General features: G+C 52.4%; 2 protein-coding genes across 9 annotated transcripts; one reads left to right on the forward strand and one right to left on the reverse strand.

Moving 5' to 3' along the window:
• Positions 1–606: 606 nt before the first annotated feature.
• ZNF142 (zinc finger protein 142) lies at positions 607–17,487 on the reverse strand. Of its 5 annotated transcripts, none has more exons than XM_045481251.1 (10): positions 17,351–17,487; positions 16,933–17,084; positions 15,059–15,371; positions 11,616–12,215; positions 10,323–10,490; positions 8,589–9,413; positions 6,757–6,934; positions 3,094–6,010; positions 2,444–2,549; positions 607–1,512 (listed from the first exon to the last, which is right to left on the reverse strand). In XM_045481251.1, exons 3-10 carry the CDS (start codon positions 15,336–15,338, stop codon positions 1,043–1,045), a joined length of 5,544 nt encoding a protein of 1,847 aa, XP_045337207.1. In that variant the 5' UTR covers positions 15,339–15,371; positions 16,933–17,084; positions 17,351–17,487; the 3' UTR covers positions 607–1,042. The 5 variants fall into 5 exon arrangements, with proteins under 5 accessions (XP_045337207.1, XP_045337205.1, XP_045337209.1 ...); XM_045481249.1 differs by having other exon boundaries at positions 10,323–10,517; XM_045481253.1 differs by lacking the exon at positions 11,616–12,215.
• A 137-nt stretch (positions 17,488–17,624) lies between these two features.
• LOC123599474 (mitochondrial chaperone BCS1) lies at positions 17,625–21,475 on the forward strand. Of its 4 annotated transcripts, none has more exons than XM_045481272.1 (8): positions 17,625–17,724; positions 18,941–19,308; positions 19,412–19,551; positions 19,758–19,952; positions 20,215–20,278; positions 20,507–20,676; positions 20,906–21,023; positions 21,170–21,475. In XM_045481272.1, exons 2-8 carry the CDS (start codon positions 18,989–18,991, stop codon positions 21,420–21,422), a joined length of 1,260 nt encoding a protein of 419 aa, XP_045337228.1. In that variant the 5' UTR covers positions 17,625–17,724; positions 18,941–18,988; the 3' UTR covers positions 21,423–21,475. The 4 variants fall into 4 exon arrangements, with proteins under 4 accessions (XP_045337228.1, XP_045337231.1, XP_045337229.1 ...); XM_045481273.1 differs by having other exon boundaries at positions 17,707–17,781; XM_045481274.1 differs by lacking the exon at positions 17,625–17,724 and adding an exon at positions 17,851–18,346.
• Positions 21,476–21,575: the final 100 nt, after the last annotated feature.

Consider the following 21,575-nt stretch of genomic DNA (forward strand, 5'->3'; position numbering starts at 1 on the left):
GGAAAGGGTAGGAAAATAAGAAATTTCCAGGGGCCCCTGCATGTGCTACATAATGTAGAAAGGTTCATTAGTATAGCTTCTAAGGGCAAAAGGAGGAGACAAAGGGTATGTGATCCCAACCCTGCTGGAGTTTATACCTGGAATCATCCTGGTTTACATCTGTTGTCCCAGCATAATTACTAAAAGTACCCTCTTTCATTTTCCCAGTGTGTCCCAGTGTAGATGATTAATCATCCAGTCATTGTGAGGTCTGGATTAGAGATTCACACCAGCCCCCAAGTCATCTGCATTTCACACTACCTTGTACTTTAACTCTAGTGTTGCTGCTGAGCCAGGCTGAGGACAGATGCTGAAATAAACCTGCTTCTAGGAACAGGCTTAGTGGGGGGGCAGTCCTCCCTCTATAGGTAGACCAAGGGACTTGGCAAGAAGGAGCAAGGCAAAGGCCTAGACAGGTTCAAGGACAGAGAGAAAACAGACCTGGCCCATTTCAGAATCACGCAGTGAAAATGGAAGGAGACAAAGGAGAGGCAGAGGTCTGAGAGGGAACAGGGCAGATCAAGAGGACAACCTGGAAATGGTAAGTCAGGGACGTGGACGAGTCTATAAGCTAGTAATCACTCTGTTTAACATGCTTTAGAGAGCATCAGGCACAACAGCACATGCAGGTAGATACAACTGTTTTGAGGGCATTGAAAGAAAACAGACTTGACAGCAAGAAGAAAGGGGGCGACAGAATGGGTAAAACCAGCATCTTAGAGCCAGGGACTTTGGGGGAGGGATGGTGAAGAAAGCAGGAACTCATGGGTTAAAAACACAGTGTGCCGCGACAGGAAATTAATTTGTGGTCCATGTTGCTCTTTTATATATATGGCCATCAACTTCAAAGTACTAGAGCCTGAGTCCCAGGAGGCCTGCAGCCCCCTCCCCGGGCGCCTCGAAGCTAGCCCCTCCTCTGGCTCCGAGCTCCAGGCTCGCTCTGCCTCCAGTCAGTCTGCACTGCACGTCTTGGACCACACCCTCCAAGAGGTGGGGTAGGCTCTCAGCCCTCTGGTCCAGTTGGAGAAGCAGCAGGAGCAGGGGGGCTGGGGTCCTCCAACTGCACGTCATGCAGGTGCACTGTGGGGGTGGTGGGGTCTTTGCCCACTCCTTGGTTTGGGTCGGCCTGGTCGGGGTGGTGCCTGCGCACATGCTTAACCACCTGGAACTTCTGCTTGGCCTTGTAGCTGCAGAGGCGGCAGAAGAAGGGGTGGCGGTCGGTGTGGGTGAGGGCGTGATGGCGCAGGCCGGCAGCCCAGCGGAAAGCACGGTGGCACACGTTGCACACATAGGGTTTGGCCTCGCTGTGCTTGCGGAGGTGGGTGCGCAGTAGGAAGCGGGTCTTGAAGGCCTTGCCACACTGCTCGCACATGAAGGCCCGGGCTTCCCGGTGCCGCGTCTCCTGGTGCACACGCAGCGCATCAGCCCGGTTGGTACAGTATTCACACTCGGGACACTGGTATGGCTTCAGTCCTAGGGGACAGGGCGAGGACAAGGAACAAATTACTGCTGAAGGGAGTCAAACAATGCTCAGTGTGCCGGAAGAGTCGCCGTGATCCCGGGACACAAAGAACACAAGCAGCATGGTGACTAACGACTGCATCTTTGGAATGTTCCAGTCTCCTCTGACATTTCTATGCCCTTCTCCCAAAACAGCCCCTTGTATACAGCGGGTGCTCAATGGATGCTGATAACCGATTCCCAAGTAGCCACCTGACAGCAACAACTATTCACTCAAATATGACAGGGTTTCCAAATGGGAGATTCTAACCCCCTTTTGATCATGGGGTCCTCATGCAACTTGGAAATCCATTTAAATACAACTCCTTGTCCAACCCAAACAGGAAAATAAAATGTTTAAGAAGGAAGAGCTAGAGGCAAAAGAAGTGTCATTCATAGATGCAGAGTGCCTTGAAATGCATCTGGTTACTTCCTTTACATGAGGGGATCATACACAGTAATCACAAGCACGGCATCATTAAGTCTTTCCTGAGAAGCCATAGTTCATGGACTCCGTACCCAGAAGAAAAAAAAAGAAGTCAAAACAAGTGAACCCTTCACATTCTCTTTGTTACCCATAACAGCCCATCGTGTCTGCAGGAACCAAGGAGACCTCCTTCAGTCACATGTTTGAGTTCTCAATGGGAGGTGGATAACCTAGGGCCATGAAGCTTTTACACAATGCAGACGCATAGGCTCCCAGGTTCACCTCTCTTCTGATTCTGATAGGTCTTCAGTGGGCAGGGAAGCTATTCTGGCATTTCAGCCTACCTCCCTCCTAGCACCAATGTGAAAAACTGATGTGCACCCTGAACCTGACTAAGGACACCCACAACCTCAAGGAGGCTGGGTGTGCCAGAGAATGGGGGAACCCCTTGGGCCTGTCGAAACCACACAGACTCACCTGTGTGCTTGGTCATGTGGTACTTGAGCTGGTTGACCCACTTGCACTTGTAGCCACAGTCAGGGCACAGATACTTGCGTTCTTCCTTATGGATCCGCATATGGTACTGGAGGAAGGAAGAGCAGAGTATGCCCAGAAAATGCGTACCCTTGACACTCAAAGGATGTGCTCCCATCCCGGCCATACTTCTGTTACCAAGCAGGCTCCCCAGTCTGGCCATGTGGACACCAACCTAACCCACTGGGCCTACCTCTTGGTCTGCCCTCTCAGCTCTGCCACTTGCTACCTGTGTCTTTGGGGGCTTAACCTCCACCTCACAGTTTATTAACCTGTGAAATCAACCGCAGAAGAAATAGCAAGAGCAACTCTTATCTTGTGCTTTGGAAGGACTAAAATTAGTATCCAGCATACAATAAGTGCTCAAAAAATGTTAGCCATTATCACGGAGATCACCACCCAACTATTACCTGCCTTCATCACATACCAAGCACGTATGACGGAATTTTATCTCTGTAACAACTCTGTGAAGTATTCTCTTCCTTTTACACATGAGGAATCTGAGGCTTGGAGAAGTTAGGGGGCTTGACGAAAGTCCCAGAGCTCATAGCTGCGAGTTGGGATCAGGGAAGTCCCCAGGGCCCCGACCTTACCTTGAGTCGAGAAGGGTCAGCACAGGCATAGGGACAGAGGTGACAGCGGTAGGGCTTTTCCCCGGTGTGGATGCGGCTGTGCCAGGTGATCTTCTGCCGGTTCTTGGTGCTGTAAGCACAGTCAGTGCACTTGTAGAGCCGGGTGCCCCCGTGCCCTTTCACGTGGTGGTCCAGCACGAGCTGATGGCGGCACGTAAAGTCACAAAAGGGGCAGCGCAGGGGGGGCTGGCTGGCACCTGCACCGCCCTCCGAGGCCGCTGCCGCCTCATGCTGTTCCAAGTAGTGCTTCACCAGGCCCGCCCGCTCCCGGGCAGCGAAGTCACAGAGCTGGCAGCGGTGGCTGAAATGCTGCTGTCTCCGGTGCTCATCCAGTGCCGGCCGGCTGGGGAAGGCCTCCTGGCAAGCCCCGCACTCCAGCCGCGGATGCTGTTTCCGGGTGTGTCCTCGCAGGCTGGCGGGGCTGGGGCACAGCAACCCACAGCGGGAGCAGTGCAGGGGGCCCTCGGTGGCCTCCGCAGGAGAGCCGGGGGCGGGGGGCGCAGGCTCAGGATGTCGGCGCAGGGCATGCTGCTTGAGTGCCGTCTCGGAACTGAACTGGGCCTCACACCGGGGGCAGGCAAAGGCAGGAGTGCCCCGATGGCAACTGTTGACGTGGCGAGTGATATCATGGCGAAGGTAGCCACTGTAGTCACAGAGGGGACAGAAGTGGGTGGGTGTTTTGTCATGTACCCTTAGCCGGTGCAAGCGCAGTTTTGAGTTGGTACCAAACGTCTGGGGACAGGAGCTGCAGGGGATGCGGCCAACACCTGTGTGTCGTGACTGGTGCGCCTCCAACCGGTACCGTCTGGTGGTGGAAAAGTCACAGAAGGGGCACTGGTGCGGCTTCACTCCCTCGTGCTTGAGCCGCCGGTGCTGCTGTAGGCACCGGCCCTGCTTACAGGTGAAGCCACAGTCCCCGCACTGCAGAGGGGGCCGGGGCCCGCGGGCGGGAGCCGTGCTAGGGTGCCTCCGCTTCTGGTGTAGCCTCAGGGCGGCAGCGGCGGCAGTGGTGAACGTGCAGAGGCCGCAGTGCAGCTCGCCGGACCCCTCGAGGGGGCAGCCCCGGGTCTGGTGAGTCCTCAGAGCCCGCTCCTGCTGGCAGCTGAAGGGACACGTGGGGCAGGAGAAGCGCGCCCCCTTCTGCTTTGGCACCGCAGTCGTGTCCCCATTCCCAGGGCTGCGCTCCGTGCTGCCGCTGTTTAGGGGAGCGGAGCCTCCATCGCTCAGGAGGGATGCAACGGGCTGGGTCTGGGCGGCCCCCCGCTTTCCTCCCCCACCACGTCCCCCCCGGCAGCCTTCGGCCACGTGAGAGGTAATGGAGGAGAGGCGAGAACAGAGGAACGTGCAGGAGTTGCAGTGAAACTTGCCCTGCTCGAAGTGGAACTTCTCAGGCGTCTCTGCGGGTGAGGGGTTTCCTGCAGGAGGGACTGCAGGGACACACAGTGTGCCAGGAGGCTCCTCTACTTCCGGCTCCCTGGGAGGCACAGAGGGAGCATCTTTCGGGAGCACCAGCTCTACTTCTAATGGCGCAGGTGGGGGCTTCCCACCTTCCACATCCCCTGAGTCCTGGGTGCCCGGGGGCGGAGGACGCAGAGGGACGGGTGAACTTGGTCTGGGTAAGCCCTTGTTCTTTCTGAGCAGAACAGGGCACTTCTTCAGCAGGTGGGTGCTGAGGCCACGCTGTTGCTTGAAGCTAGCCCCACACTCAGGGCACAGCAGGGGCTCTCGGCGGCCCTGGCACCCAGTCCTGGAGTGCACACTCAGGGCCTTCTCCCGGCGGGTGATAAAAGGGCAGTGCGGGCAGCGGAAGGCCCGCCCCTCTCCCTGTATCACAACCATCTGAACCCGCCCCTCCAGCACCAGAGCCTCTGCTTGCTCTTTGTCCTGTCTCCGCAGGGCCTTGAGTAAGGACTCCGACTCTGGGAACTGGGGGAGGGGAGCGGTCTCAGCAGGCAGAGCTGCCTTGAAGGTTCCCACCCAGCTGTCAGGGGGCTCCTCTGAGGAAGGGGGGTTTCTGGGGCTTTCAGGGGCTGGCTTTTCCAGAACGGGCTCTTCTTCAGCATCCAAACCAGACGTCCCAGCACCTTCAAAGGTAGACAGCTCTGTCAAAGTTGCACCTGGTCCTTCCAGTCTCAGGGGCCCCGAGGGGTCCAGGGGCCTGAACTCCGCAGGGGCGGGTTCAGTGATCTCCTCAAGGGGCGGCTCAGCCACGGGCTCCAGCTCCACCCCCAGGGCCTCGAGGTGCAGCGTGCAGCCACCTTCATCTGCCTCGGCCGGACTGGGGCTGCTACCCAGGTCGTCCCCCCGCAGAACCTCGCTGCCAGCCGGTCTCCCGGCGCGGTCCTCCTCACCGGGCTCCGGCGGGGCCCGGTCCACGTTGGGGTCCACCACAGTCCCGGGGTCACGGTCTGGCACCTCAGGCTGGGGAGACAGCTGGCTCGAGGGCTCTGAGTCTGGCGGGGGTGTCGGGCACTGCCTGGCCCCCTCCGGTTCCTGGCTGGCAGAGCGGAGCTGCCACACCTGGTCCCCAGGCACGTAGCCGTGGGCCTTGCGCTTATGGAAGAAGAGGGTGGTGTTGCTGAAGGTGCGGTAGTCGCAGAGGGCACAGCGGAACTCCCGGAGGCGGGTGTGCTTGCAGTTCTCGTGGCTCAGCAGGGCCTGCTTGTGGCGGCTCTGGTAGCTGCAGTAGCGGCAGGGATAGAGCGGGGCCGGCGTGCCCGGGTGGTGCTGGGAGGCCATGTGCTTCTGCAGCTCATACTTCCGCTTGCAAGCGAAAGCACACACCTCACACATCAGGGACTTGCCCTGGTGGCGCAGCTTGTGGCTGCTCAGCTGGTCAGCCCGGTGGCAGCGGTACGAGCACTGGTTGCACTGGTATCTGGCGAGGAGGACAGGGGTGGGGGTGGGGGGCAAAATCACAATTATCGATCTCCCTTGACAGGTAAACGAGCACTTACCATGGACAAGGCTCTACACTCGGTACCGTACACGCATCATCTAATTTATTCTTTTTTTCCACCGCCCTGTGACGTAGGTATCTATTTGCAAGTGAGGTCACTAAAGCACGGAAATTAATAACTTGCCTAAGGTTAAAAAGGAAGTGAAGGGCAGGGACAGCCTAGCTTCAGGGCCTGTGTTCCGACGCCTCCTCTGTATCGCTTCCCAAAGGGAAGAGAGCATAAATCAGCAACCCGCTGTGGACTCCGAAGGAGCTGACAGGGCTACAGCCTCATAGGGCAGGTTTCTGTGCCTAGGTCCCATTCTCCCGTGGAGGCATGGAAGCTAGGAGAAACCCCCTGGCCAGCTGTGCCACAGCTCAGCAGGAAACATGCCTGGGTTGGGGTCACAGGTGCAGCCTCCCTACTTTCCCAGGACCGGACTCAGAACCCAAGGGACACCTTTGTGTGTAGGCCTGCGCTCCCTCCCCTGAGCCCAGACAGCTCTCACCATGCACACTGGGCCACAGGCACAGAGTCCAGCTACAGGCAATGGAGCTGAGGCGAGAGGAGCAGAGAGGGACAATAGGAGTCGCTCTGGGACCAGGAGAGCAAGGTGAGTTCAAGAGGAGGCTAGCCTGGCATAAGGTCCTTGGGAACAGGGACGGAGGCGTGCGTGTGCTCATACCTGAGGTCCCCTGCATGTTTCCGCATGTGCACACTGAGGTAGTGCTTCCACTTGGTGACATAGCCACACTCGGTGCACATGTAATCCTTGGTGTTGGAGTGGGTCAGCATGTGCTTGGACAGGTAGCTCACGTCTCGGCACGTGAAGTCGCACAGCTCACACTTGTGAGGTTTCTCGCCTTATGGGGGAGTGGGGGTGGGAGAGGGGAGAGGACACAGGTCAGACACGGACCGAGCGAGCACAGACCATCTTCCCCAGCAAGCTTGCCCTGATGCCAAGCAGAACGAAAGCTTCACGCGTGGCCCGCGGCATGGCTCACAAGTCAGTGCTGCTCCCCAGCCCTCGCAGACGATTTCTCCACTCCGACACGGAGCAAGCCCTGGCGGAAAGTGAAGACCATGCTTTCCAAAAACAGCTTGGAAGTCTACCCTTGATTTGTTGTGGAGCTTGTTGGCACTGGCTCCACTTACCCTAGTTCCTTCCAGTTTTGTGGAAGAGGAGAAGAAAATCAGGCAATACAAGAAGTAGTTAAGAATTTGAACTCTGAAATCCGACACGGTAACAAAGACGTCAATAGCCAACATGTATAGAATGCTCATTATGTACCAGGTCCCCTCGTACTGACTCCTCCCAACAGCCCCCAGAGGAGGACTGCCCCATTTTACAGAAAAAGAAGCCAAGGCAGAGAGAAACCACAGAGCTATCAAGTGGTGGTTCAGATCCCAGCTTACTACCGTATGGCTTTGGAGAGGTCATTTAACCCCTCCAAGTCTCAGTTTCCTCGGCTCCAAAGAGGGAGCAACAAAAATACTGACTGCTCATGGTTGACAGAAGATTAAATGAGATGTCCCAAAGTCCTCAGCAGTGCCCAGCAAGGACTCAAGGAAGAGCTGTCTGTGTAGTTGGTCAAGACCAGGTCCTTCAGGACCCTTCCCTGTGATCCCTGCCTACCCGCTCAGCCCACTTCCCCACGGTCAAAAGCAAGCAACGTGGTGGTCTGGCTCTGGTTCTGATACTAGCTGTGTGATCCTGAAACAGGCCATTTAAGTGTTCAGTTTCTCTTTTTCACCTGTCTTCCTTACAAGATTGTTATTATGAATTAAATGAAGTGATCTATCTAAAAGAACTCTAAACTATAAAGCACCGTAGAGATGAAGATTTTAGGAAAGGCCGCAGAAAAACGAGGCTTGGTGACCAAAGCATGTGTAGAAATGACCTGTTCCAGGGAAACAATGGCTTTACCCCAAGCTACCTAAAACCTGGCCTCCCAAAAATCTTTGATGAGATTTTTTAAATATCTTATCAACCCACTGATTCTTGCCTAGAGAGCACAAATGGGGTGATGCTGTAGGAGGAAGCCTGATGTGTCTGTGTCAAAGCATCAGCAATGCTGGTAACCAATTTAGACTCTGAGTCGGCTGCCAAAGCTACAACATATGTAGATGGTTCAGTCCCCTCGCCCCATCTCTCATAGCACACCTCAAAACTCAAATTGCAAAGGAAGGTATCTCCCCCCGTCTGGGTTTCTTCGCTCTAATAGGCTGGGTACTGACCCAGGCAAGCCTGACGAAGGGCAAGCAGAACTGGACGGGGCCTTAACGGTGAGACACAGCAGCACAGCAGTGAGAGCACAGTCTTTGGCTCAGTGGCTTAACCACCGTACTAGCTGAGTGACACTCGGCTTAAGGCTTGATTTATATCTAGGAAGACTGGGTCCAACAAGACAATGCACGCAAGGCCCTTCCTGTGTCTTGTACACAGTAAAAGCTCACTTCTGCCGCCCCCTCCTCATCGCCACCCTTACGTTATGGGAAGCAGGGAAGCCAGCTCACCGGTGTGCAGCAGCATGTGGCGGATGAGCACCCTCTTGTGGGCGGTGGCAAAGCTGCACTCAGGGCACTGGTGGATCTTCTCGTGGGCGTGCATCTTGCCCACGTGGTCCTGGTAGGCCACCGGGTTGAAGGTGGCAAAGGGGCAGAAGGTGCAGCGCAGCTCTTCACTGCCGGGGTGGCCCTGCTTCTTGTGTTTGCGGAACAGGTGCTTATTGGAGCAGGCAAAGTCGCAGTGTGGGCAGTGGAAGGCGTAGTGGCTTTTGTGATGGGCCTCCATGGCTTCGGCCGTGGCGAAGAGCATGGGACAAGAGTGATGGCGGCACTCCACGGCCCGCACACCATGGGTCTCCTTCAGGTGCTTTATGAAGGCCTTGCGGTCGGGGGCCGTGTAGCTGCAGCCTTCCTGAAAGCAGCGGAGGGGCAGCGGCTCTGCTGCCGCCGCCGCCGTGTGGCTCTTGAGGTGCTCCTTGAGGGCCTGGCTGAGGCGGAACTCCTCGCGGCACACGGGACAGGTGTAGGTGTCTGAGTAGAAGTTGGAGATGTCCTCGTGCATGCTGGCCATGTGGCGGTTGAGCGCGTTCCTCTCCACCGCACTGTAGTGGCACAGCGGGCAGCGGTGGGCCTTCTGGCCCAGCTCCCGCAGCAGATGGGTCTTGAGCTTGCTCTTGCTGGTGAAGAACTTCTGGCAGTTGGGGCACTGGAGGCTGGGGTCCGGGAAGTGGAGATGCAGGTGCTCCACCAGATGGGTCCGCTTCTTAAAGCAGCGCTTGCATTCTGGACACATGTGGGTCTTGAAGAGGGACTCGGTGCCAGAAGCCACATCCCCTGGGAGAGGGAAAGGCACAGAAGGTAGCTCAGGGGCTGGCCAGATAATGGGAGAACCACAATCTGCCCAGACACAAACATCGTGTGGCCTTTCCCGTTTCTCTCCAGGAAACCGAAACGGTAGCACCTCAAACACTGTAGTCTCAAAGAAGAGACGAGAAATTCAAGTATTGAAAGAAGCAACATCACAAGGATTTCTCAAGCCTTGTGGCAAACCTATTTGAAGTGCTTTACCCAGCCACCTACTGTTCCTAAGCCTTTGTCTAGAGCTGCTCGAGAGAACAATCCGGATGGACCATTCTTGTTCTTCCTTGTCCTCGTTCGTGGAGGTAGGCAGTGGGATCAGCAGGGTTGGTTGGAAGGAAAAAAACCCCATGGAGTGTGGAAAAGGGAAGTGAAGAAGGTAAAGTACTCCCACTTCCTAACACTGGTTCACTGAGTTCTAGATCATAGAGAACTGGTCATAAATACAACCAGATCTTTTCTATTCTCTTGACAATAAATGTGCTCCCTGTGGGCTGGATGGGTTTCAAATGTTCTAGTGAGTTAGAAAACTGGGAAGTAGGGTTTCAGAAACAAAATCTCAGTGGGCCCAATGCCAGACATGTCAGGCTGCTGATCAATAACCTCTAGCATCTTTGTATGATGAATATCACCCTCTCCTTCCCTGCAAAAAAGCTTTCTGCCCAAGGAAAACCAGCCCAGGAGAGCAAACTCTATTTACCCCGGCTCTGTTTCTACAGTCTTTACTCATTTATCATTTTCCCACTAGACATGTCAAAGTGGAAGGGTAGGAACAAAGGGATATGAATCAAAGCCCAGGAAACCAAACCCCAGAGCCTCAATGCCAGGCTCCCCTCAATCCGTTCCTCCCCACCACCAGGAGGTTCAGCCTAACCATGTTATTACCTTCTAACTGCTGAGCCCCCTGGGCTTTCTCTGGGGCTTTCTGGGAGTCCTTTAAGGTGCCATTCCCCTCTTCGTCCTCTACGTCCTCCTCGTCAGCTGACTCTCGCCTGGGCAAGGGCGTATCTGCTTGTTCTGAAGGCTCTCCCTCTCTACTGGGCAGTTTCGGAGCTGGAGACACATAACACTCGATGATGTCTATAGAAGCCAATGCCAGCAGTGAAGGCTTGGACTGCTCCTCTTACTGGCTGGCAGAATCACCCCCTCCCCATTTAGTGTAAGAGAATCTCGAATTCTAAGTCTATACATTTATTATCACTCAAGACAAGGATAGGAAGACCAAGAGCTAAGCTGTCATTAATGCTCCAACCTAGAGTAAATCACACTTCAGATAACACCATCCTTAGACCCCTGAAAGGTAAGAGCTTTGAGATCACTGCAGTGGGGGTAGGGGACTGAGAGGGACAGAATGGGTACAGAGCCCTTCCCTGGCTTGGGTTCCCAGGGCTAACGGCTGGTGGCTCAACGCAGGGTAACATAGTCTGTCCTCTTAACTGCTCTACTGAGAAGCCTGATCAGCAAGACAGGGTCACACCAATCCAGCCCTTCTATCCCTCAACAAAGGGAGATGCCTCAGGAAGGCAAAGATACAAGACTATTTCCCAGGAAAAAGGGGTCTTCTCTTTGGGAACAAAGCACCAACAGGTCTTAGCAAGCCTAAGTCTCTCAGCAGAATCCTGAGCTTCCAGGCCTGGTTTCTCTATTTTCTCCTGCTCTTCTATCCACCCCATGCCCGTTTTTTTTGTTGTTGTTGGTTTTTTGTTTGTTTTTGTTGAGACTGAGAGGAGTAAGGATCAGTGAGGCTCCACCCTCCTAGAAGGTTTCTTTTTAAAAGAATCCCGGCTTCTCTGGCCCAATCCCACGTACTCTAAAAAGAAGTCTACAGGTATTCTACCAGTGGCCATGGATGAACATTTTAGCTTCTGCCCTCAGAAAGCTCTGAAATGAATCAAAAAAAGGATACTGGTTAAGTAACTTCAAGGCCACAGCACAGCTAAAGCCAAATATCACTCACTGTCATGGACAAAGACTTGCTCCTTGTCTTATATATTCTGACTGGTCCAGGGTTTCTAGATGCCTTCCACTGTCAGTCAGTAACGCTGGCCTCCTGAGCCACTGCTCCACGTTCCTTTGCATTCACATATACATTCACGGCACTGGAATCAACGGCCTGTCCTGTAAGACTGACCGTGGCTGCATTCCAGGCAAGGCACTGCTGGGCCTTTGGCCTCATACCTGACAGCAGCTCCTGGGATGGAAGACCCTGAAGGGCAGACAGTTCTCCCTGTGTCCCGGCCCCGTGGCTCCGCTGATGCTGCCGGAAGAGTTTGACGTTGGAGCCCACGAAGCTGCAATGGTTGCAGTGGAAAGGGTAGTGGGCCTGCCGGTGCAGCTCCATGCCCTGCTGGCTCCCAAAGAGCAGGGGGCAGCCCCGGAAAGAACAGGGCACGGGAACCGTGGCGTGGGCCTGCCTCAGGTGGTGCTGCAGACCCTTGCGATCTTCAGCGGAGAACACACAGCCAGACTCTGGGCAGGAGAAGATGTCGGGAGTGGCCCGGTGAATCTTGAAGTGGCTCTTCAGGGCCTGGGGTTGGGCAAACTCCTGTCTACACACAGGGCATGGCAGGGGGCTATCTGGTGGGCCCTGGCCCTGCAGAGGGCCAGAGAGAATGAGGTTGCTGGGGGTCAGTTCTACAGAGCATGGAAGGCTAGAGAGGCCCTGCATAGGCTGTATAAGGGTCTCAGTACACTGGTGCAGGGCCAGCAGAGTGGGCTCTGCGAAGCTCTGCTCACAGCGCTCACAGAAGTACACCTCCACCACCTTTACCAGGACACCTGCAGGCAGAGGACCGACAGAGAAAGGCACAGAATCAGATGGAATGAGACTCACAGGAGTTAGCTACTAGTAGAAAATGTAGGTGAATCTTTTAATATTAGTAGAGTGGAGATGGACCTTAAGTCTGGTTCTATCCCTGGACAGTAAGCTCCATAAGGTCAGGGACAGTCTATTTATTTGCACATACATTTGGATTCCCACTATCAAGTGCTCGCTTCGGCAGCACATATACTAAAGTTGGATTCCCAGTATCTGGCCCAACATTTGGCACAAAATAGGTATTTAATATTTGCTGAATAAATACAACAAGCATTAACCAAACAGGAAAGCATTAGGAAAAGGCAATACGTTTTGCCCAAATGAAAAATTACGAACTTCCAAAAGAAGTAAACGACAATCTGCGGATAATATCTACAGTATAAATGACAAAGTATTACTTTCACATTCTGTAAAGAGATTTTTCAAAGGCACAGTAATTTACAAAATGGAAAACATCCGTTTCCAAAAGACCCAAATCACGTTCACAGTAATCACTGCCATTTCTTAAGCAACGGGCAGGACCTTCACAAAGGTGTAGGAAACACTCACTTGGTGCTCCAGTTGCCCTACGAGAAGAGGGGCCTGGAGTTCTAAGGTTAAGGCCATGGTGCCTGTTAATGGTGGAACCAGGACTCAAGCCCAGGTCTGTGCCACATCTACCCTGGGAATCCTTTTTTTTTTTATCGTTTCTTTGTTAAATAAAAGTTCAGTGTGACAACTCAAATAACATAGATGTATATAAAGAAAAAACAACCCCCTCACACTCTCACACAAAATTTAATGTATATTCTTATTCTTTCAGGCCTTTTTCAGTCATTTCTCTGCAATTTGCTTCCCTCCCCGCCCCCGCCCCCCCCTCCCCCGCTTGCTATATATATCAGATACTTTTTTTTCTGAGTACCTTTAGCTCTACCTTGTATTTTTTTTTTTTGTCCAGTCCAGAGTACTTCCTGGCATGAACAAGTCAAAATGAAGTCTTGCCCTTACTGATGGACATTTGGGTTATTTGCAATCATTATAAATAAAGCTGCTCGGGATATCCTTTTACCTCTGTCTCCTTGTGCATGTGTGTGAGTTTTCTATAGGACAGAGGCCTAGAAATGGAATGACTGGGTCAGTTTAAAGTTTGTTATATAGGGGTGCCTGGGTGGCTCAGTCGGTTAAGCATCCGACTTTGGCTCACGTCATGATCTCAGGGTTCGTGGGTTTGAGCCCCGTGTCAGGCTCTGTGCTGACAGCTCGGGCCTGGAGGCTGCTTCAGATTCTGTGTCTCCCTCTCTCTTTGCCCCTCCCTCGCTCACACCTCTGTCTCTCTGTCTCTCAAAAGTAAATAAACATTAAAAAAATTGAAGTTCATTATATAAAATGACCTTCAAAAGATTATGCTAATTTATACACTCCATAAGCTATAAGGCAGTTATCTGTTTTCCTACCAACACTAAGTATTATAAAAAACATTTAATTTTTGCCATAGTTGGGAAGCAATATGGGCATTTCATAACTGTTATTACTTTTTTTAAGTTTATTATTATTAATTTTTTTTAGTAATTTCTATACCCGACGTGGGGCTCGAACTCATGACCCCGATATCAAGAGTCACATGCTCTGGGGCACCGGGTGGCTCAATCAGTTGAACGTCTGATTCTTGATTTAGGCTCAGGTCATGATCTCACTGTTTGTGGGTTCAAACCCCACATCAGGCTCTGCACAGAGCCTGCTTGGGATTCTTTCCCTCCCTCTCTGCCCTTCCCCCCATAGGATCGCTCTCTCCCTCTCAATAAATAAATACACTTAAAAAGAAAAAAAAGAGTCATCTGCTCTTCTGACTGAGCCAGCCAGGCACCCCTCATAATTATTTTTAACTGGAATTTATTTGTGTGTTAGTGAGATTATGCATCCTTATGGTTATTGACTATTTTTACTCTTCCTTATTGAAGGGCCTGTAGGTTTCTTTTTCCCTTTCTAAAAAAAAAAAACAAAACCCCCAAAAAACACCGTTTCTTTTTCTTATTTCATAGCTCTTTGAATTTTAAAGATATTAACTCTTCCTCATGTATTGCAAATGTTTTTCCCAGGTTTGTTCTTTGCCTATTACTTGTCTCATTACACAGAAGGTTAGAAATACTCTACGATCAAATTAGCTAATCTTTCCCAGTAGTTGCTGTCACTATACTACACTGCCAAGGGAAGTTGTGACAGCCATAGCTGGAGGATGGCAGTTAACAGCAGGGAAGTTACCTAAAAATAAGAAGTTGTAGATATGGGAAGAATAAAGGGGAGAGTCTTTTTTCTAGAATAAATATAAATGTTCAACTCCCACTCTTGACAACATGCCTCGGATGAGTTAAGTATGTTATACACAAGAAACTAGGGCAAGGAAATACCAGATTACCTCTGGGAAGCCCTGCCAAGCCCAGGGTGGTGGAGGCGCTGGGCCTGTTGCCTAATCCCTGGCTGCAGTTCCCGAGTGGGAGGGTCAATATGGGGGAAAAACTCCCCGAGGGCTATAGGAGTAAGGATCGGGCAGAGGTGTCAGAAAGGTCTTCTCTTCTGGATTGCTGCCTAGCAGACATGAAGCCCTCACAGGGATAGACTCTGCCAAGAGCTCGGTACCAGGTTGTGAACCACCTTGCCAGCCTTCAATCAACATTCACCAACTGCAAATCAAATTACAACATCTCTAAGAATAAAAATAAGATGTTACCTTGTGTTCTCATCACATTTATATAGAAGGGTCAAAAATAGCACAGACAAAACCTCAGGGCTGACTGTCCCACTGGCCTGGTAGCAACTATGTTTGTACCTGGGGGCTCTCCAGGAGCACCTGGGGACAGGTTTCCAGCTACTGCTTCCACAATGATCTCCATGTTCCCTGTGTCCTCTTCAGTTGCCGTGGACTCTACCAGCAGGCAGCCTGGGTCAGCAGGCAAAGGTGTGGGATTCCCAGCAGGACAGGGGCTCTGGACAGGCTCCAGGATTCCACGGTTAGACAGAGATGGGGGGATCAGCAATAGCTCAGGACACAGTCCATCCATCTCCCCAGTGCTGTCGGTTGGCTGTGGGTCCAACACGGGGTCTGTCATCACCACTGACCGGTGTTCTGTGGTTTTTATGTGCTGATAAGCCAATCAGAAGAGAACCCAAACAAAATATAGTTAGAGATCTCACTCACTTTCTTCCCAGCTGATGTGGATGCACGGCCCAGTGCCTGCCCACTTAGGCATTTCCTTGCATGGCAGCATGCCACACCTAGTTAACCTAGAAGTTTTACAACAATGCTCAGAACGAGAAGTATACAAATGTTAATAGGGATCAATATTAGAAGACAGCCAACAAGTTTTGGCCAATATACTAAAGACTGAAGGTTAAGTTTCTTGGATCTAAGTAACCCTGGTGAAATCATAAAGCAATCTGGGTCCCAGTTTTCTTATCTGCAACAAAACTTGGGCCAAGGAATCTCAGATGTCCCTTCCCCGCTTAACATGTTATGATCTCACTACTCCTCTGTATGGGTATAAGGCCCTTCCTTCATGACCTGGCCCCTGCTGACCTCTCCAGACTCATCTACCACCTCTCCCCTCAACAGATCTCTGATCCAGTCATACCAATGAGTTGCCATTCTCCAGGCTCACCAACTTCTCTTTTGCTCCCATACCCTCACACATGCCTCTCTCTCTCTCTCTTGGCTTGACGGGCCATTTCCCCTTCTCCATCTCTCGTCTGGCTAACCAACTCTTCACTGTCCTTAAGAATCTGCACAAATGTCACTTCTGCTGTGAAGACTTCTTGACACTGTTTATGTAAGTTACTCTCTCTGGGATCCTCAGGGCCTTGTACCTTGTACCTTGTACCTAACTCTATCAGAAACTGTCTCACTGCACTGTTGTTTAGCTATCAGTCTCCCTCCCTAGACTTAGAGCTTTCTGAGTGCAACTGACTGACTTATCACTTCACTGAACACAAACCACAACAATCTATGCAAGTAAGACAAATGAGATTCTAGTGGAGAACCGCAGACATGGAGATGCATCAGAGGGAAGCTAGGTCTCCTACAAAGATAAACCAGTGGTTCCTTACATATGAAGGAACACACCTGGAGAAATTTCAAACTCATTGACTATGGCCTCATATTGAAAACACTAGAACACAACTGAGAAATGAATACCAACTAAATTGCATATCCTGTTACACATGGCTAAAATTAGCATAAGCTGAAGAATAAGTAATGTATGACAGTAATTACTCCATGAAATTGAGTCATGGAGGTCAAGTAAGGGCCTTAGGGATAGGAAATCAGGTTGCAGGTGTGAATCCTGCAACTCAAAACCTCAGATCGGGGGATTCGGAAGGTAGCTGGGAAGTGCATTTCCACGGTCAGAGGATTCTCTGGAAACCACAGCCTCCGCTCACAGAATTTTATCGCTGCTCTGCGGGGAGCCAAGGAGGACACAGTGCCTTCTAGATCAAGAACCTGAAAACCTGAACCTTCAGCGGCTGGTAAGCGGGTGAGGTGGGAGAGAGGCGGGCACAAGAGGAGAAATGAGCACATCTTTGGGGCAGAGGCACTGAGCAAGAAAAGGGACAAATTAATGCAGAGAGAAGGCCTGGGGAAAGAATGTGACCCGGCGTGGGGACAAAGGCACCCAGGTTTCCACGTGTCTTTGGGCTCTGACTCACCGCGTGGCCTCTGATAGATACAGTCACCTCGCTTCCCAGGGCCTCAGCTTTCCTATCTGTAAAGTGGAGGTGATGACAGCGTCCACATCGTTGGGCAGGAGTGGCAATCACAAGAGCCAGCAAATGGGAAAGCCGTTTTGTGACCTGCAAAGCTTGGGATGGAGCATCGTCATGATTATGGTCCTGAGGAGAGGCAGGGGGCAACCGGGCGGGATCCAAAGCAGTGACGCGGCCGAGGCACCAGGACGGCTGCTGTGATGCGCCGGGGCCCCGACCGTCGACGTGCTTCTTTCAGCACCTCCTCCAGGGGATTCCCACCGCCCAGGCCCACCCTCATCCTGGGGTTCGAGAAACTTTTGCCTCCGGCCCGCTCCACAAACACTCCCTACTAGTTTCCGCCCTGCAGCCACTAACTCACCTCCCGGGCCAAGGCCGGCGGGAGCTGTGTCTCTCTATGGTCCACCAGCTGCTGGAGCGGCCTCCCGGGACTCCTTTTGTGCGACCGCCTCCGGCCCAGCCGCCTCTAGGACTTCGGGCCGATGGAGGCCGCTCTCTCTTCCTCTCGTCGGCTGGCGGTGTACTCTATGGTTTTCTCCGGCGTTTTCCCTTTGCCCCTTTTCCCCCCCTAGCGGCCCAAGGAGTACCATCGAGAGTTGTGGGGCAGAGTGGCACGGCCCGCTAGGTGGGTGTGGCGGGAAGTAGGTGAAGGAACGCCGGGGCGGGGCCGAGCGGCGCGTCCCTGGAGTGCTGGGGGCTGAAACCATCGAGAGGGAGGGCCAGAGAGTCATGGCGGTAAGGGGGCGGAGTGAGGGGTTATTCCGAGCCACGCTGCTGGAGGCGCGAGCTGGGGTGTGGAAAGGGTTCGGGAAGGGGCTTCTGGGCGTCAGACAAGGGACGGGAGGGGGAAGGGCTTTGTCTGTGGATTTCCACGCATAAGTATTTTGGCATTCTGGATTCTACTCTGAGCCTCAGCCGTGGTCTCGGCTGTCAATTCACCGTCCCGCGTGCCTCGCGCACAGCAAAGTGGCAGGGGTCGGGAAGGTGTGCTAGAAACGATGTGACTTCCAATCCCTCGGGATCTTACAATCTAAAATTAGACTGGGTCACGTTTTATTGGGGGAGAATTCGGGGAAAATGTCCGTGGAGGAAGCAGCAAATGGACAGGTGTTAAATTGGGGGAGAAGGAAGAGTCAATTAGAATGGGGATTCCGAGTAGAGAAGACCTGCCTGAGCAGAATTATACAACAGAGATTATTAGGCGCTAAGCAATGAAAGATAGGTAGGCCCTGTGTTGTGAAGGGTTTTGAGTACCAGGCAGAGGAGTTTTTACCTAATTCAGGGATCTGTTCAGAACAAGCCATTGGATTGAAGCCGACTGTATGAAGAAAGATCTGGATCCCTGTGTAGCAATTTGGTACGCCAAAGCCAGAGGTGGAGGCCCATTAAGATGACGTTTTAAGAACTAAAATTAATTTTAAAGAGACAGTTTAGTCGTGAGGTAATAAAGGGCTAACTAAACAGGGCATTAGGAATTGAGCATGTAAAGGAGAGGATATTTGAAGGGTATTACTCATGGTGGTAAGGCATGGGGTTACTGACAGGTCAGTGGAAGAGAGTAGCTTCATCCTCTGTTAACTCTGGGCAGTGGGCCCCTTTCTATCTCAGCTAGTCCCAGGGACCACAAAAATTCTGCCCATTATCCTGATGAGAAGATGGTTACATTGTTCTCTCATGTTTAAGGACTCTTTAGACCTCGTCCTCTGGCAGGAAATTGAACTATGAACAGGATAATGAAGGGCAAAATGGGAAGAGGGGCCTGAAGTCTCAGCCCTTGCATTCCAGCAGGACCTCCATCCCACAAAGGGAGGATATGGAAACACACAGTAGAACTGACCTGTCCTTCCTGCACCTGGCCTCTGTGGGAAGAAGGGATGAGGGTGACGAGGAATTGCAGAGTCCTTTCTAAACTAATCTGCTTTGTCCCATCTCCACTGCTCTCCACCCCCAGGTTTGAAAATGCGTCAGAGCCTGTAAGGTTCAGTGTTTCCCTCTCAAGATGCCCCTTTCAGACTTTATTCTGGCCCTGAAGGACAATCCCTACTTTGGGGCTGGATTTGGGCTTGTGGGTGTGGGCACGGCCCTGGCCCTGGCCCGGAAGGGTGCCCAGCTGGGCTTGGTGGCATTCCGGCGCCATTACATGATCACACTGGAAGTCCCTGCTCGAGACCGAAGCTATGCCTGGTTGCTTAGCTGGCTCACCCGCCACAGTACCCGTACTCAGCATCTCAGTGTTGAGACTTCATACCTTCAGCATGAGAGTGGGCGCATCTCCACTAAGTTTGAATTTGTCCCCAGCCCTGGAAACCACTTTATCTGGTAAGGTTGGGAGCCAGGGAGGGCTCTAAGAGTAGAAAGGAGAATGAGGGGAGCCGGATTTGACCCCCCATTCATTCACCTCATTGTGACCATTTTTATTCAGGTACCAAGGGAAATGGATCCGAGTGGAACGAAGCCGAGAGATGCAGATGATAGACCTGCAGACAGGGACTCCTTGGGAATCTGTCACCTTCACAGCTCTGGGCACTGACCGAAAGGTTTTCTTCAACATCCTGGAGGAAGGTGTGGGATAGCACGGGCTGCCTTTATGGCGAGGGGGGCAGGGGGGGGGGGCAAGTTGCAAGAATGGGGCATGTGACGTCAGAGGAAGAGAAGCTTGGAGAGGAGGATCTTAGCCCATGAGACCAGAGGGAAGCTGTTTTGGCACAGGTCTGCCTAATAGCATGGCAAAGACGAATTACTGGCTTTGTCTTATTTCCCCCTCTTAGCTCGAGAGCTAGCCTTGCAGCAGGAGGAAGGGAAGACGGTGATGTACACAGCCATGGGCTCTGAATGGCGCCCTTTTGGCTATCCACGCCGACGGCGGCCACTGAGTTCTGTGGTTCTAGAACAGGGTCTGGCTAACCGAATTGTCCGAGACATCCGGGAATTCATCGATAACCCCAAGTGGTACACTGACAGAGGTGAGAAGCCGCTGGGGTCTTGGCCAGGCTGTTTTTGATGTGGTGCTATAGTAAGGGAAAACAGGCTGGTCTCTGTGGTCATATGGGATGAATATGAAGCTCTAGCTTAATTCCCAGAGATGAAAGTTGGCCCCTAGGGTTAATTTCTTCCAGTACTGAGGTCATCAGGCCACTAGGGGGCAGGGTTGGTAATGAATGTGGACATTTGAAGTAGAGTACTTGAATTCATTTTAGGTCCTGATCATCTTGGCTGTATTCCTAGGCATTCCCTACAGACGTGGCTACCTGCTTTATGGGCCCCCTGGTTGTGGAAAAAGCAGTTTTATGTGAGTAGGATCACATTTTCTCTTAATCCTTAAACTGGAGAAAAACTGGGCTGTGGGGTTGGAAAGGGAATTAAATGTGAACATGATACACATGGGACATGAGATGCCTTAAGATGGGGTGATAGAAGGGTTAGGTCTCTGAGACCCCACCCGTTATGGGGAGGACAAGTATTTGGGCCCAAGGACTGATTCCGGGTTGCCTGCCTGCTGTCATCCTGTCCTCCATAGCACAGCCCTGGCTGGGGAACTGGAGCACAGCATCTGCCTGCTGAGTCTCACAGACTCCAGCCTTTCCGATGACCGGCTCAACCACCTGCTGAGCGTGGCCCCGCAGCAGAGCCTGGTGCTCCTGGAAGATGTGGATGCAGCCTTTCTTAGCCGGGACCTAGCTGCAGAGAGTAAGTGAGGGGAGCTGAGGAAATGGGGAGCATTTCTACGTGACGGTAAATGAGGTACAGGAGTGAGGAGCAGTGGAAGAAAGTGGAAATCCAGAAGGCTGATGGAGGATGCCTGAGTTGGCAACGAGAGTTCACAAGAGTCACTGATAAGCAGGAGAACATGGTGGGGTGTAGAAGGTTTAAGTAGGGTTATGACCGTCCACGCCTCTTTATCTCTGCCTTCCTCTAGACCCAGTCAAGTACCAAGGTCTAGGTCGTCTCACCTTCAGTGGACTGCTCAATGCCTTGGATGGTGTGGCTTCCACTGAGGCACGCATTGTGTTCATGACCACCAACCATGTTGACAGGTAAGAAGGGATGAGGCAATCTGAGACTGTGAGGCAGGACTCCCTGCCCCCTCGGTGCTTTGGGAGATCAGGAGGTTCAGAGAAACCATCATTTTAGGGGGTAGCAGTGGTACTTGTGCCTGTGATCCTGCTTTTGCTGCTCTTAGGCTGGACCCTGCACTGATCCGCCCTGGACGAGTAGACATGAAGGAGTACGTGGGCTACTGCTCACACTGGCAGCTGACTCAGATGTTCCAGAGGTTCTATCCAGGGCAAGCACCTTCCCTGGCCGAGGCTTTTGCAGAACGCGTCCTTCAAGTTACAACTCAGATCAGTCCTGCCCAGGTCCAGGGCTACTTCATGCTGTATAAAAATGACCCTGCAGGGGCAGTTCATAATGCCGAGTCTCTGAGGACGTGACAGGCTGGCCATGCTCAGCTCTTCTCTAGCTCAATAAACACCTGCCACACCGCTCTGGTCTCTGACCCCCTTCCTACCTCCCTGTATTGGTACTTGAATAAAAAGCAAGGACCTTCAGGCATCCAGCATACACAAGTGTTGGGGCATAAGCTA

Source organism: Leopardus geoffroyi, chromosome C1, assembly GCF_018350155.1.
Source record: "Leopardus geoffroyi isolate Oge1 chromosome C1, O.geoffroyi_Oge1_pat1.0, whole genome shotgun sequence".
Classification (NCBI taxonomy): Eukaryota; Metazoa; Chordata; class Mammalia; order Carnivora; family Felidae; genus Leopardus; species Leopardus geoffroyi.

What these genes read in the sequence shown, in the direction of transcription:
- ZNF142 (XM_045481249.1), bottom strand. Translation starts at nt 15,338, where the DNA reads ATGACAGACCCCGTGTTGGACCCACAGCCAACCGACAGCACTGGGGAG. An exon ending in CCACATGCTGCTGCACACCG is followed by an intron (nt 6,935 to 8,588) that starts GTGAGCTGGCTT and finishes CTCCCCCATAAG; the next exon opens with GCGAGAAACCTCACAAGTGT. An exon ending in AAACATGCAGGGGACCTCAG is followed by an intron (nt 6,011 to 6,756) that starts GTATGAGCACAC and finishes CCTCCTCGCCAG; the next exon opens with ATACCAGTGCAACCAGTGCT.
- LOC123599474 (XM_045481272.1), top strand. Translation starts at nt 18,989, where the DNA reads ATGCCCCTTTCAGACTTTATTCTGGCCCTGAAGGACAATCCCTACTTT. An exon ending in CCTGGAAACCACTTTATCTG is followed by an intron (nt 19,309 to 19,411) that starts GTAAGGTTGGGA and finishes ATTTTTATTCAG; the next exon opens with GTACCAAGGGAAATGGATCC. An exon ending in CCGGGACCTAGCTGCAGAGA is followed by an intron (nt 20,677 to 20,905) that starts GTAAGTGAGGGG and finishes GCCTTCCTCTAG; the next exon opens with ACCCAGTCAAGTACCAAGGT.